This window comes from Myxocyprinus asiaticus, chromosome 23, assembly GCF_019703515.2.
Source record: "Myxocyprinus asiaticus isolate MX2 ecotype Aquarium Trade chromosome 23, UBuf_Myxa_2, whole genome shotgun sequence".
In the NCBI taxonomy this organism is placed as follows: Eukaryota; Metazoa; Chordata; class Actinopteri; order Cypriniformes; family Catostomidae; genus Myxocyprinus; species Myxocyprinus asiaticus.
In genome coordinates, this window is record NC_059366.1 from 35814965 (window position 1) to 35829410 (window position 14446).

Below are 14446 nucleotides of genomic sequence, written 5' to 3' on the forward strand. Positions count from 1 at the left end.
AGTTTTAAGACAGTGATTATTTTCACATTTTGGCCCCATTCACTTCCACCCAGCCCACTACCTTTTTGAATTGTTGCCTTCTGTCCGGCGCTACAGAGCACTAAGCACCAGAACAGTCAGACACAAAAACAGTTTTTTTCACTCAGGCCATCCATCTCATGAACAGTTAAAACGGCCCCTTTGAGCAATAATTATGTGCAATACACAGCTTAGTATATTTATATTTATCCAACATATTCTACCTCTTCTGCCATAAATTCCTTTGCACTATCTGTATATAACAGATTTGCATTTGTATATTGTACATACATACATACATACATATATATTTGTCTTATTGTGTATTTCTATATATACTTATATTTTCTATTCACTTTTTATTTTTATTATATTTCATTATTATTATCTCTGTCTTGTTGTTGTATTGTTTGTGAACTGGAAGCTTCTGTCACCAAGACAAATTCCTTGTATGTGTAAGCATACTTGACAATAAAGCTAACCCAGTTTTTATTTATTTATTTATTTATTGTGGTAATCAACATTATGCCACAAATTCTGTTGAAAGTGCTCAATTTCGTCCTTAATGCATTCAGTTAAAAAAACAAAAACAAAAAAAAAACAAAAAAACGTACAATTCTTGTTTTACTTGTTTATTTTATTTTTGAACGACTATGAAGAGAGAAATGTTGCATCCGATAGTTATTTCCATTGGCATCAGGAACTCAATAATTCACTGCGTTTATCCTCATGCCTGAATGCTGTTCTGGGATCAGACAAAGCTCATCATTCCATAGCTGAAACCAACTGATCCTGGAACGGTTTGTCAAGCAAATCCTGGCGAGTTCCAACGCTCTGATTGGTTGAACGTGCGTCACGAGACGCGGCACCGTAGAACTCCTGCACTGCTGATCTCGTGCTGCTGTCTGTGCTCCGGGGAAAATGGTGAGTCCAAAAACTGGCTTGTATTACTTACAACATTGTAATGGCGGTGATGTCTGGAGGTAGTATAATTATACTGAGGCATCTAAATAACGCCGCGCGCTTCCGTGCTGCGATATGTGTTTGTGTTGGAGGGGTTGTTATTTGCCTGAGCCCTGTTGCAGTTCCACCCAGTGCTTTGTGATCATGTCAGTGCGTGCAGTCAAACCTTCTCCTGCATTACACCGACTTCATAAAGTTCACCGAAATACAGGCCTTTATACAGGCGTTGCATACACCCTGAAAGCCTATTTGGCGTTTTCACGACAAAGAATTTGCTTACATAACTGATATGATGGAATTCCGGTGGCTCCGGGGGAATTCTCATTTCCTGTTCCAGTCATGCACACACTTCAGTATTTCAAGGAAATGCTGGAAAATCTGAGACGGTGTGGCTAATTTGCTTTGAATGGCACGTCAAGCCTCATACAATGTAATTAAATCAAAGCAGAAATCTATTAAATCATACGGAAAATAAGGTAGATTATTTGCATTCCACAACCATAGCACGTAAAACACGTTTGCCCACGTCGTATGCCACATCAACAGCAAAAAACGTGATGGTTGTCCTGATTGTGACATCAGTGTGTGATGTCTGTTTTTAATCAGATGAACCAAGCTGATTGTAATGATACATGAGTTTTGACTTTAGTAAACTCATGATCCTTGTGAGAGGTGACACCATCCCACTTGTTGTGATTTTCTGTCAGTGGACAAATGCTTTTATTTTTATTATTAACCATGGAGCATATGTGGGTCAAAGACATAATTTATACATGAAGTGGTCTTTCGATCTGCCACTGTAGGTATTCCTCAATCAAGGTGTCTTCTATCATTTTAAACGATTTTTTTTTTTTTAACATTATTGAATATTTTTTAAATTATAAGATAATTTGCATCACTACCCCTAGAATGCATACAGAATGTGGGTCCTATGTAACCCATATGTGTTTCCTATGGGAGTCAATGCATTTAACACTGGTATTATTTTTTTGTAATACATTGATTGTCTTCAGTTTATATTTATGTAATAAAATATATTTTAAATACCATGTTCATGTTCATATTTATGTGTAGTATGCAAGTATAGAAAGTTGTCATTCAGCTGAGCTGGTGCTTATATCCATAGTGCTTGACATTGTACCTATTAAAGGGACAGTCCTCATGGAGCAACCTGAGATTAGATGCCTAGTTCACGGCAAGGGCACAATGGTCATAGCTTCTGGACCACATCTTTGTGTGCTCCAAACAACACATATAGCTACATTGTGTAATATTGAAATATAGTGGCATTCAGGAATAGAGTACATAAGGGTGTCATTTTACAACTTTATAACAATTTTAAATAATATAAAAATAATAATAATAATAATTCTGGTCCATTGCACTTTTTTGTATGTGTTGTGTGGGTGTGGAGTTGTTTAGACATTTCATATTTTAAAACAAAACATGGAAATTGCACATTTTTCTGTTTTACAGGATTTTTTACACTCTCACCTAAAACTCCTGCTCCATTTTCAATGTGTTTGAAACTCAAAATTCAATCAAATATATATATCAACTATTTAAAAAAAAAAATTACTAATACAACAATATTAGAGAGAATTTTCCTGTTATAAAGAATAAGCATGTAGATTTCACCTGGGTCTTTTATGACATATACCTTTAAGGTGGGGTTACACTGTTGATGCTAATGTGGGGGCAACTGTCAAAAAAAGGTTAATAATGTTGACAAATTATACAGATTTATAATTTGTCAACATTATTAACAATTTTGGACAGTCGACTATATAGTAAATATGAACTCATTTAAGCAAAGTGACGTCAGGTTTTAAGAATCAAAGTTTCTCTTACAATAACTAAATGTTTCACTGTCTGAATCTTGAATATATCCCCCATGAATATATTGTAGTTTCTGTCATTTACAGCTGTATTTCATTCACTTGTTACTATATAGAGAATTTAAAAGACACATTAGAACTCCTGACCTGAGTGTGACCGTAACCCTTTACATATTTCAAATGGATGAGTTCAAGTGCCCTGCATACATGGTAACTCCTTCAGTACTGCTTAAAATAGTTTTTATTTGTTTACATTTTTTAGCCACTGCATAATTCCCATATTTCCAATTGTGTTGATGTCTGACTTTACTATTACTCTACTATTAATCTTTGGAAAATAGTAGGCCTAATGATAAAGTATGAGTAGATGTTTCCAAACTTTTGACTGAATATGTGTGTGTGTGTGTGTGTGTAGAGTGAGTCTTTAGTTGTGTGTGAGGTAGATGAAGATCTGGTGAAAAAGTTGAGGGATTTCCGCTTCAGGAAGGAAACCAACAATGCTGCCATCATCAGTGAGTTAAATGAAAATGAAATACTTGCACTCAAACACTTCCATACGCCCACATACTCTCATATTCTGCGAGGGTGAGGTGCTGATCGCTCTGTTCTCCTCTGGTTACAGTGAAGATTGATAAAGATAAACAGCTGGTGATTCTGGATGAGGAGCATGAGGTAGATTTACACACTTCCTGTGATGGATTATACACATAAGTCATTGAATGAAGAGTTGAGACTTGAGTTTGAGAACAGGCTGATACACAGCTTTCCAGTGGATTTTTCTGCTCAGTGGTGTAAAGTGGGGTTTGGTTTCTCCCTGTAGGATATTTCCCCTGAAGACCTGAAGAATGAGCTACCTGAAAGACAGCCCAGATATCCTTCACTAACAAAACTTACTCTGTGCTATACCACAATTTATACTCTAGGAACATATGGGTTCTTCCAAAAATGTCCTATTGTACATTTAACATTGAACAATTATGGGATATTCTGTGTTGGGGTGAAGTTCTTTTCTGAGGTTCCTTAACTAGTGACACATTTTTAGTCTACAGCTATAAGTACCAGCATGATGATGGGAGAGTGTCATACCCCCTGTGTTTTATCTTCTCCAGTCCTGTTGGTAAAAGAAAAAGCAAATTCTGTAATGCTTAACACGGAGAGAGCTTTCATCCATTTAAAAATTAAAAACTCTGCATGTATACACACACAAACACACATTAATACGAAGCAGTGCTGTTTCTCCAAGTCTCTAAAATAAAACGTTTTATTTCCCAGGATGCAAACCTGAGCAGCAGATGATGTATGCTGGCAGCAAAAACAAACTGGTGCAGACAGTTGAGCTGACCAAGGTGAGTTCTAACACACACACATGTGCATACACACAACAATATTGTATTTGTTATGGTCCTTAATTAGAGGATGCCCTCTGTATCTAATATGGCTGTGTTTTGTTTATCTCTATTAAGCATTAATGCCCAAAAAGTTAGGAATCTCCCAGTTTAGTGATCCATATGGTAAAGTGATGTCATGAAATGACTACTAAACAATTATAAGTCATCATGGAATCAAAATGAGCCCTATTTACTTGCACGTCCCTGGTCATATTGTGCACAATTAATGGATACATGCTACTTAGAAAAACATTGGCTGCGTCCTAATTCACCTACTTATACTGTGCCCTTAAAGTTTTTATTCTTTTTGTGATGGAAAAGTGTCTACTTTTTTATTGTGTAGCAAAAAAGTGTGCAAGTATTGGGACCTACTATAATGTCATAAAATCAAGTCTTGAAACCAAAGACTCCTCAGTCGCATTGTAATGTGCATCCTGTTACCGTACACTGACCTGTCAATCATCGTGTTACAGTTTTCTTGACATGTACGTTCCTCATTTCATTTTCACTATCATTCATTATTCTTCATTGCATTTCATTTACAAAACCCTACAATGCTTCCTACGATATTGGAGAAGACACAGCGCGTCGTTGAAGATCTGTCGCAGGGTGTTTCATGTGGAGATGTTCCTAATGTTATCTCTATTCAATGTGTGATCACAATGTGTTGCAGATGAAATATAACAGATAACAGTTATATTTAAAGTTTAACATGTGATTTTATGATTCATTCAACTAAAGTAAAAATCTTGTGTTATCAACTTAACTTGAACATTATACCAAGTCGGAAAGACAGAACACTTGAATGACATTGTGCTGGATCACTTTATTTAGTGTTTTTTTTTTCCTTCTTCTTCTACTTTGGCAGTGTCACACTAACTACGTTTCCATCCAAGGGTTTTTTTTGTGACAAAAGGTATATCACATCAAAAAGTTTACCTATATAGTTGATGGAAACACAAATTATAGCTAAAATTTCACAAGTGTCGACATAATATATTTCCGTTTAACTCTAGTTCATAAACATTTTTGATGACAATCAAGTTTAGTTGTTTTTTTAAAAGTTGCTGGACAAATATGCAGGACATAATGCAGTTGTAATGGCAATGCTTTTGATCAGATATCAGATCAAAATAGCCTTTTGAATATCAGGAATGTGTCATATGTAAACCCTGATATTACACCGCATCAATTTTTCTTTAATAGCTGTGTACACAGCATATACACATCGATGGATGCTCCTTATACTAAGACTGAAAGTTTCCCCCATTACTTGGTGCAGGTTGCCAGCTTGAACAGGGCCATGATGATTCGCTTTCGGGTCGGAACCGGTGGCAACCTCAGGACCAATATTACAGTCATATCAGAAAGGCAACAGCTGTATACATCATATTTGACCTCTGCTATATTTCATTGATACAACTGATGACAAAAAAAATTAGAACAGACAATTGTGTTCATTTGGTTCATTTTCTGTTTGTGATAATCCCATTTTTAATCGATATGGTGCTGACAATTTTTCATTAAATATTATTTTCGAGAACAAAGCTCTTAAGAACACGAGCACCCACAATAAGCAGTACAAATACAGTAGATGGACATAAAAGAATGCATGATAGGAAGATGAGGATTGTTTATCACTCATACCCTTTTCTGATCAATGTAAATGGAGCCGCTTGGTCGATCGCAGTTTAAAGGAATAGTTCACCCAAAAATGAAAATTCTCTCATCATTTAATCACCCTCATGTCATCCCAGAGTGTATGACTTTCTTCTGGTGAACACAATCTTATATTTTTAGAAGTATTTCTCAGCTCTTTAGGTCCATACAATGCAAGTGAATGGGTGCCAACATTTGTAAACTCAAAAATCCACATATGGGCAAAATAAAAGTACTCCAGGCGACTCTGGTGGTTAAATCCATATATTCTGAAGCGATTTGATAGGTGTGGGTGAGAAACAAATCAATATTTAAGTCCTTTTTTTTTTTTTTACTATAAATTCATCTCCCTGCTCAGCTAATTTCCACTTTTACTTTTTTACTTTACTTTTTTTGGTGATCCATATCTTTCTTGCATATCACCCCCTATTGGGCAGGGAGGAGAATTTCTGACAAAAAAATGACAAATATGATCTGTTTCTCACCCAGACCCAAGGCCGTAACCTCAATATATTGAGGGGGACAAGTCCCCTCCAATAATCACATATGGCCAGACTGTCCACGCCCCCCCCAATAATTGATATGCTTGTTGCTGTTCTGCAGTCTATTATGCATCACCGTCTAGTTGTCATTAAGTTGTTGCAGGAATAACAAAGATTTAAAAAAGTTTAATTTTTAGCATGCTCAGTAGTCTTAACACTGCTCGTCGATGTTGTTTGAGATAATTGAGCCAATAAAATCGATGAAGCCGGGTGTCGCGTGACTCAGGTTTCAGAAACTAAGCGGAAAACCTCATGGATTATTCCAGCGGCACGCTTCAGCAAGCAGTTCAGGTTCAAGAGTGCTAGTGTTATGTAAGATGAAAGTATCTAACTAAACATGCAAAATTTGACCACTGTTTTATGATTAAAATGTTGTACCAACCGAAAATAAACTATTCACCATTTGGCAAAATTCGGCGTTTTGAATTGAAAATATGTCATGTACAGTACGGGATTCAGATGTTATTCATAACTGTGAATGTGAAAACATTAATGGAGTAGTTTTCAGCATGTCAGGCTTAAGATAAAGCGCGAATGTGTGTATATTGTAAAGGAATAGCAAATTATCAATAAAACTCAAAGTAGAGCATTGTCACCCTCAGATTAGAACTGTGACTTGAGGCTTCCATTCAGTTTTTAGGTTGTTACAAGGACAGACTAGTGTCATATTTTTAGTGCAAATATTATTAGATAATCATTAATAATCAATTTAAGATTTTCTAAATAATTTCTTTGTCTTTTTCCAATTAACACTTTTTATTGATTCAGACAAATGAAACAGAAAAGCAAACATATATACACTGAATCAACTTTTAACCCCCATTATTCTTGGATCTTAATACACCACCAAAAAACATGGGTTGTATCCCCATCTTCTGATTGGCATCACCAGCAGGTGGGTGTCTTTAAGACCAAGCCTATACAATCTAGAGGGGGTCCAATAGATTCGATGTAAAATCTTAAAATGCATAAGGTGCACCCTTTCATCTCTAGATGTAGACTTGACATTTTTTAGAATTTTAGCCCACACTCCCTCATCCAATACCAAGTTTAAATCTTTCTCCCATAATCTCTTGAGAGAAGTTGAAGTTCCACCCCCCAGACTCTGAATTAGCAGGGAGTAATACATTGATGCCTCATGACCTTTTCCAAAAGCAGTGATCACCACTCCCAGAGTATCCGCCACTCTAGGGGGGTGTATGCTACTCCCAAAAATAGTACAGAGCAGGTGGCGCAGCTGTAAATACCTGAAGAATTAAGACCTGGGGATCCCAAAATGCTGAACAATATTTTCAAAGGATCTCAACAATCCAGTCTCATATAGGTCACCGAGTGTAGTAACCTCCCTCACAATCCACTCTGTCCAGTAGAAAGGGGGCTTATTAATACATCATTTTGGGTTCAGCCATATGCTCGAAGCAACATTTAAATAATTGTCTGAATTAAACACTCTGGACACATTTGTCCATACTGCGTGCAAATGCGAGATAACGGTGTGTAACTTTGGTTAGTTTGATAGAAAGGCTTTGCAATGGCGAAATAGGGGCAAGAAATTGCTGTTCAATACAAAACCAGGGAGGGGCTCTCTCAGGTGGAAGTGACCAATGAGCCAAATGTCTGAGATCGAACTCATAATAATAAAACAAAATCTTGGGTAGGCCTAGCCCATCTTTGTCAATCGGCCTATGCAACTTACTGAAATGTAATCTGGGACGTTTACCATTCCAAATGAAGGACTTCGCTATGCTATCAAATTGCTTGAAATAAGAGAGGGGGACATCTATAGGGAGAGATTGTAGCAGGTAGTTGAATTTTGGAATACAGTTCATTTTAATAACATTAACCTTCCCAGTCATAGATAAGTGTAATGAAGCCCAATTGCCCACATCGCTCGAAAACCTTTTTTATTAAAGGGTCAAAATTAACTCTAACTAAATCACACAAATTTGCTGGGAATAAAGTACTCAAATACTTAATGCTCTTTTTGGGCCACTGGAAGGCGCCCGGCTGAAAAGCCGTTACTGGGCAGTACGCTGTCAGAGCCAAAGCTTCGGATATAGACCAATTAACTCTGTATCCTGAGAACTTAGAAAAGGAATGAATAATTCTGTGGAGGCAAGGCATAGATCTAGTAGGGCATAGAACTCCAGCCGATTGGCAGACTAAGCACAAAGAGCATGTAGTTTCATCCATAATACTGTCCTGAAGGTGTGTTACTCTACAAAATTAACTCCAGCTGCTAGGCGGAACCAGCGCAAAAAGAGTGCGCAGATTCTTCAAACAGTCAAGCGAATGTTCAGTGAGTCGGTCCACTCTGCTGCAACGTGTGCACAACATGACGACCCACTCACTCCATTGAATTTATGAAGGACATCGCTTGCTGGGGACATGTGAATGTTTTACAGCCATCCTTAGCATCTATTCTCAAATTGGCTGGGAACATCAGTGCAAAAGCGACCTTCCGTTGATGTAAGAGTTTCTTGCAATCCTTGAATCTATGTCAAGCAGGCTTTTTTATAGATCTAAAAGGGATGTTGCAAGCCGATGGCATCCCTCATGATATAATATTGGGAGGAGACTTTAATCTTTTGATGGACTCAGTCCTTTATCATAGTGAAGCAAAAGTGTGCAAGCCCCCTAGAGCCACATTGATGCTTCACAGGATGTGTAAAAAATCTGGATCTTACAGAAATTTGGAGACTTTTGAACCCATCAGTTAGGGACTATAAGTTTTTTCATCAGTCCAGAAGATTTACTCTAGAATAGATTTTTTAAATATATATCTAAGTCCCTCATTTCATCTGTTGTTGATTGCTCAGTTGGAAACATTTTAGTCTCAGATCACGCCCATGTGTGTTTAGAGGTGTTGCCAAATACGGAGAAAAAGAAATCATATAGTTGGCACTTTAATGTATCCCTTTTGCAAAATCCTGAATTCCAACAAATGCTAAAGGCTGAAATCAATGTCTATATGGAGACCAACTGGTCCTCAGTATCCTCTGTGGGTGTGGCTTGGGAGGCACTTAAGGCTGTTCTTAAGGGTCGGATCATACAGTATGCCTCATTCACCAAAATATCCAAAAGCACAAGAACTCATGGAATTGGAAGGGAATATTAAAAGTGCTGAGGCAGGGGGAGTCATGTGACGCCATGCGAGGTTCGGATGTGTGAACAGCAAGTTCTGCACACTTTGCTAGTTTTAACACTATCAATTTCATAAACCGGTGAGATTCGATACACTCTGTACCATAACTGTTCTAGGAGGACAGTATGTCAAAGGATTCAAAATCCTCAGGCTCTGGGGACATTAAAATACACTTATGTGCTCAAGCTGACACCCCCGCAGAGGCCCCGAGCCCGGGAGCCAGTTTGGTTGGAGAAGTGCAGGAAATTCGGCGAGAAATGTTGAACATGTCGGCAATGCCGACGAAGGCCGTTGCTGACTTGGAGGATCTTGCTGTAATACGTCGCTCAATCACTGCCATGGAGACTAAATTCACTGAGGTGGTTACAAGAGTGTGGGATGTCGAGAAATGGATCAGATTAATAGTGTTAAAACTAGCAAAGTGTGCAGAGCTCATCGTTCACACGTCTGATCCTCGCATGTCGTCACGTGACTCCCAATTTCTGGATGTCTTTAATTCTGAATTTTGTACAGCATATCCTAAGAGTCATCTTTTTTATAAGAAACCATTTTATTTTGAATATGTCCTTGTCAGGTCTGTGCTCAAAACATTAGCCACCAGTTAAAGGAATAGTTCACCTAAAAATGGAAAATGTACTTTTACACACTCATTTATTCACTCTTATGTTGTTCAAAACCCATATGCTGTTACTTTTTCTTGGAACATAAAAATAGATATTTTAAGCATCTCTATTCCATAGAATTGCAGTGATCAAAATGAAGTGTTTTTGTATGTAAAAGAGCATCGTTAGGATTTTTGAAGAAAAGATTGTTTTAAGATTTTAAGGGGGGAAAAAACAATGAGGTACAACTTGAGGACAGTAAATTATTTTGTGTATTTTCTTTTTGCTAGCCAGCTGATGTCATGTCATTTTACAGACACATCAGTGATGAAAAGAAATTCAAATTATATTCATCTTTTCTTTGATACAGCACAAAAAAGTAAGAAAAGATGACTGAAACTGGCATATTGCTAGCAATGCAGACATAGTGTTTGTCTTGTACTGTGTGAACGTAAAAAAAAAAACATCTTTTAAAACCAAAAATTATAACATTTTGGTCGCATTTAAAAAACTTTAACACATTTAAAGCATTTATTAGAAAATTATTATTTTATCACCTGTACTATTTTAAAGGACCGAGTACCATTATATTTGTGACCTCAACACCTGCGACCCCCCCACCCCCAATGTACAAGACATGGTTACGGCCTTGCCCACACATATCATCGTGTCTGAATACATGGATTTAACCACTGGAGTCATATGGATTACTTTTATGCTGCCTTTATATGGATTTTGGAGTTTAAAATTTTTGGCACCTATTCACTTGCATTGTATGGACCTACAGAGCTGAAATATTCTTCTAAATACCTTAATTTATGTTCTGCAGAAGAAAGTAAGTCACACATCTGGGATGGCATGAGGGTGAGTAAATCATGAGAGAATTTCATTTTTGGGTGAACTATCCCTTCAATGAGCTGATCAGCTCCTTCATCCGACAGCGAGAACAAAGTAGTTTCTCCTCACAGCGTTCAACAAAACTTAGGTTAAGTTGTAAAAACATAATGAAGTAATGATGCGCCATCAGTCTTACCGCCATATTGATAGTTTTTCACATATGGCAATTGTAGTTCTGAAGCGAACGGCCAAACTCCTCTTCCATCGAGCTTTAGAGATTGTGGGCAATATTAGCTGAAAAACTTTTCACGGATCCACACTTTGAAAATCTACTGGAAATAGTAGACCATCCGGGCAACTTTGGGACACTCTATGGTTTGGAACACCCTAATTCAAATCTTGGATACTTTTTAGGGTGGATAGGGTCTGGATTGGGATCTTTGTATCAAAATGGAATAACTTTTCTCCATCTCTGAAATGACTTCACTTTTCGGTTGGCATCAATCCCACTTACTTTTTCCAACCATTTCCCTCAACAACCTTCTACTACTTCCACAGTTCTATCAATTGACCCATTGCTAAGCACAGCTTAAGTGTTTCTAACCAATCCTATCTTAGAAACTGTTGTCGTCCGCTTTTTTCAATGAGAGTCTGTGGGAGTAATGTGTGTTTGAGTAGATTTAAGCAGAAATTTATAGAAATTATCCACACCAAAAAATAATTTTTGCTGGGTTACTTGTAATAGTGACACGAGGTACCCTATGAGGATACACACTTGTGTTAACCCCTCATTCCCAAATGAACATTTATAACATCAGCAAGGACTCCTACATTTGCTCCAGTGTAAATTAAAGTCTAAAATTTAATGTTAACTTATGTATTGATTCAGGTGATTGTTAAGGTGATAGCACATAAACAGTTCACAGCATCATAGTGATTGTGTTATGAGATGTTATGAGCAGTACTGTTCACTTACACTAATGTTATCAGGTGTGTAATCGCTATGAAATGATGCTTTTCTCTTTTCAAGTGACTGTTTGCCAGACTATTTCTTTATGAAAAAAGTCCTATAAATATCCTTTGCAATGTCACTCTTTAATCCAGCCCAAGAAAGAATTTTTATTTGTTGTGTGTGAATAACATTTTTACTTCATTTCACATAAAAAATAAAAAAAGCGTGTTGAAGGAGAAGAAATAATAAAAGTAGGAGTCCTACATAAGAATATTATCCATTCTGTTTATGAGAATGTTTTGCCAAAAAACGCGACATTAACTGCAATTTTCCTTTCATTCCTGTAGGAAGTTCTGCAAAGCTTGTCAGAGCGAGCAAGGGTAGCCAATGGAGTTGGGCTTAGTGAGGGTTCAATACACGGTTGATTAAATCATGTCCCGCCCTACATTTTTCTCGTTTTACTCTTAAATACGTTAGATTACAGAAGTAAAATGCCTTTGCAAACAGCTTTTCATATTGACATTCACATAATTATGTTGTTGTTTTTTTTTAATGAATCTGTATCTGCTTTTCTATCTGTCAGGTGTTTGAGATCAGAAACACTGAAGATCTGACTGAGGAATGGCTAAGAGAGAAACTGGGCTTTTTCCGCTAAGGGGCCATACAAGCTAATGCAAATGTTTAAAGAGTGACGAGATGGGACCATCACCTTCAAAAGGAGAGAACACCATAGTCCATCTGATTCTGTCTGTTTGTGTATGTTTGAATGCTTCTGCCCAAACTCTAAACCTGCCTGTACCAGAAATATGAGTTGTGATAGAAAAGGAAATATGAAAGCAAATTTCAAAAGTACTATAAAATATTCCGTGGATTTTTAAAACCATTCCAAACTCGTCCCTGAGGAGTACTGCTCTTCACAGGTGGCCAATTCCTACTGTCTTTATAGTTGGGTGTCATGCTGTGATTTCTGGCAATCTCATGTCAACTATCCTTTATGATAGCTGACATGGTAACGGATTTAAATATTTAAAAATGCTATAATCTATAATTGTTTATGACAGTTTTGATGTAAAATCACACAAGTCTTCATGTAAACTCCTGCTACTACAAGGGCCAAACCTTTTCTTCCTTTTTAATGTAGTTTTCTTCCTGTAATTTGACATCTTTAGACCAAACATTAACTACGGTAATATTTTTTGATAGGAGTTGTGACTGGGAGGTGAAGGGATTGGGAGTGTCACAGATTTTTATTTGTGAGAGAGTGTTTGTTGAGTGTTTCTAGCCTTTTGTCATTGACTGTCATTAAGTCACTCTGTTTTGCCTTTTCAAATCTGTGCTTGCAGCTAGACGAACAAATCCACTAAAGTTTTATAATCTTTCTCCTTCGGTTAATTGAGTAAGAGCTCTGGGTTCTCCTTTTTCTTGATTCACTGTCTTTAGGAGAGAAGATTATCTTAACCCCAGACCAGAGAACTCAACTGTCCCACCTCTTTGGAAATGGTGTACAGTTTATTTTTGTCCAATTAAAGGCTGGAATGAAGCCAGTTTCTCTATATACTTGAGTTCAAGCAAAGTATCGCTATTTACATATGTATATAAAAACTTTCTATTGGCTAAATTTAAACACTGGAAATTGCATAAATGTTTACAGCTTCACAGAGAAATATGAAAATATGAACAGTTTGGGAAGTGATGTGTTTTTGATAAGTAATACCTCTGCAGATCTCACATTTTTCAGAGTCTGTGAGTTCTAAAGTGGGGTCTGGCTCACTTGTGCATCATCTCTGTACATCTGTAATACCTGTGATTGGTGCCGTTTCCTATTAAACACTGATTTCTCACTTTGGTGGTTTATATGATGTGGACATCACATGATTTGTCCCATTCAGTAGTGAGCTTTGTATGTGTTTAACATCAGTTTTTGTCCACTATGAGCTATTTTTAATGACTGAATTAGATGCTTTGGTTTGTCCTGAATGTTTTTAACTCAAGTTCTCTCTTTAAACCAGTAAAGTGGTTTCCTTTCTGAATATCTCAATTACATTTGTCTGCTGTTCATCTTGAATAATTAAATGGGAGTTTTTTTTCTTTTAAATCTTGTCCGTGTGCTTTACTGTGTTCTTGAAATATTAATGCCTTATTTTCATAATTGAGGAGCATAACATTTACAGTAAACAAAGGGCAAAACATTTGAACCTGCATGATGCAAAAAGCTATCCTCAAAATGAAAAGAATTCTCAAAAAGTTGCTTCAGAGCTGTTGAGGATATAAATGTTAAGTCTGGCCATCTTATTGGTTTTTTAAGTCAGTTTTGAAAATGGTAGGAATGAATGACACTTTTAGCTTGCTGATAGACGGGCACCCTATGACCATTTACTTTTCAGAAGTATGTCATTAAACAAAAAAATGTCTCAGTTGGCTTAGGGCAAAAAGCAACTACTATGAATGTAATGTAAATCCATTGGAGACGAACACAGAAGCTGAGTTTGCATTAGCTGAGCA

General features: G+C 37.0%; 1 protein-coding gene across 1 annotated transcript; it reads left to right on the top strand.

Annotated features, from left to right (window-relative positions):
• Nucleotides 1–786: 786 nt before the first annotated feature.
• Nucleotides 787–14039, top strand: LOC127413911 (glia maturation factor beta). Its single transcript, XM_051651482.1, has 7 exons — nucleotides 787–942; nucleotides 3235–3331; nucleotides 3442–3491; nucleotides 3640–3689; nucleotides 3854–3936; nucleotides 4092–4165; nucleotides 12528–14039. The coding sequence occupies exons 1-7, from the start codon at nucleotides 940–942 to the stop codon at nucleotides 12597–12599; spliced, it is 429 nt and encodes a 142-aa protein (XP_051507442.1). The 5' UTR covers nucleotides 787–939; the 3' UTR covers nucleotides 12600–14039.
• The last annotated feature ends 407 nt before the right edge of the window (nucleotides 14040–14446 follow it).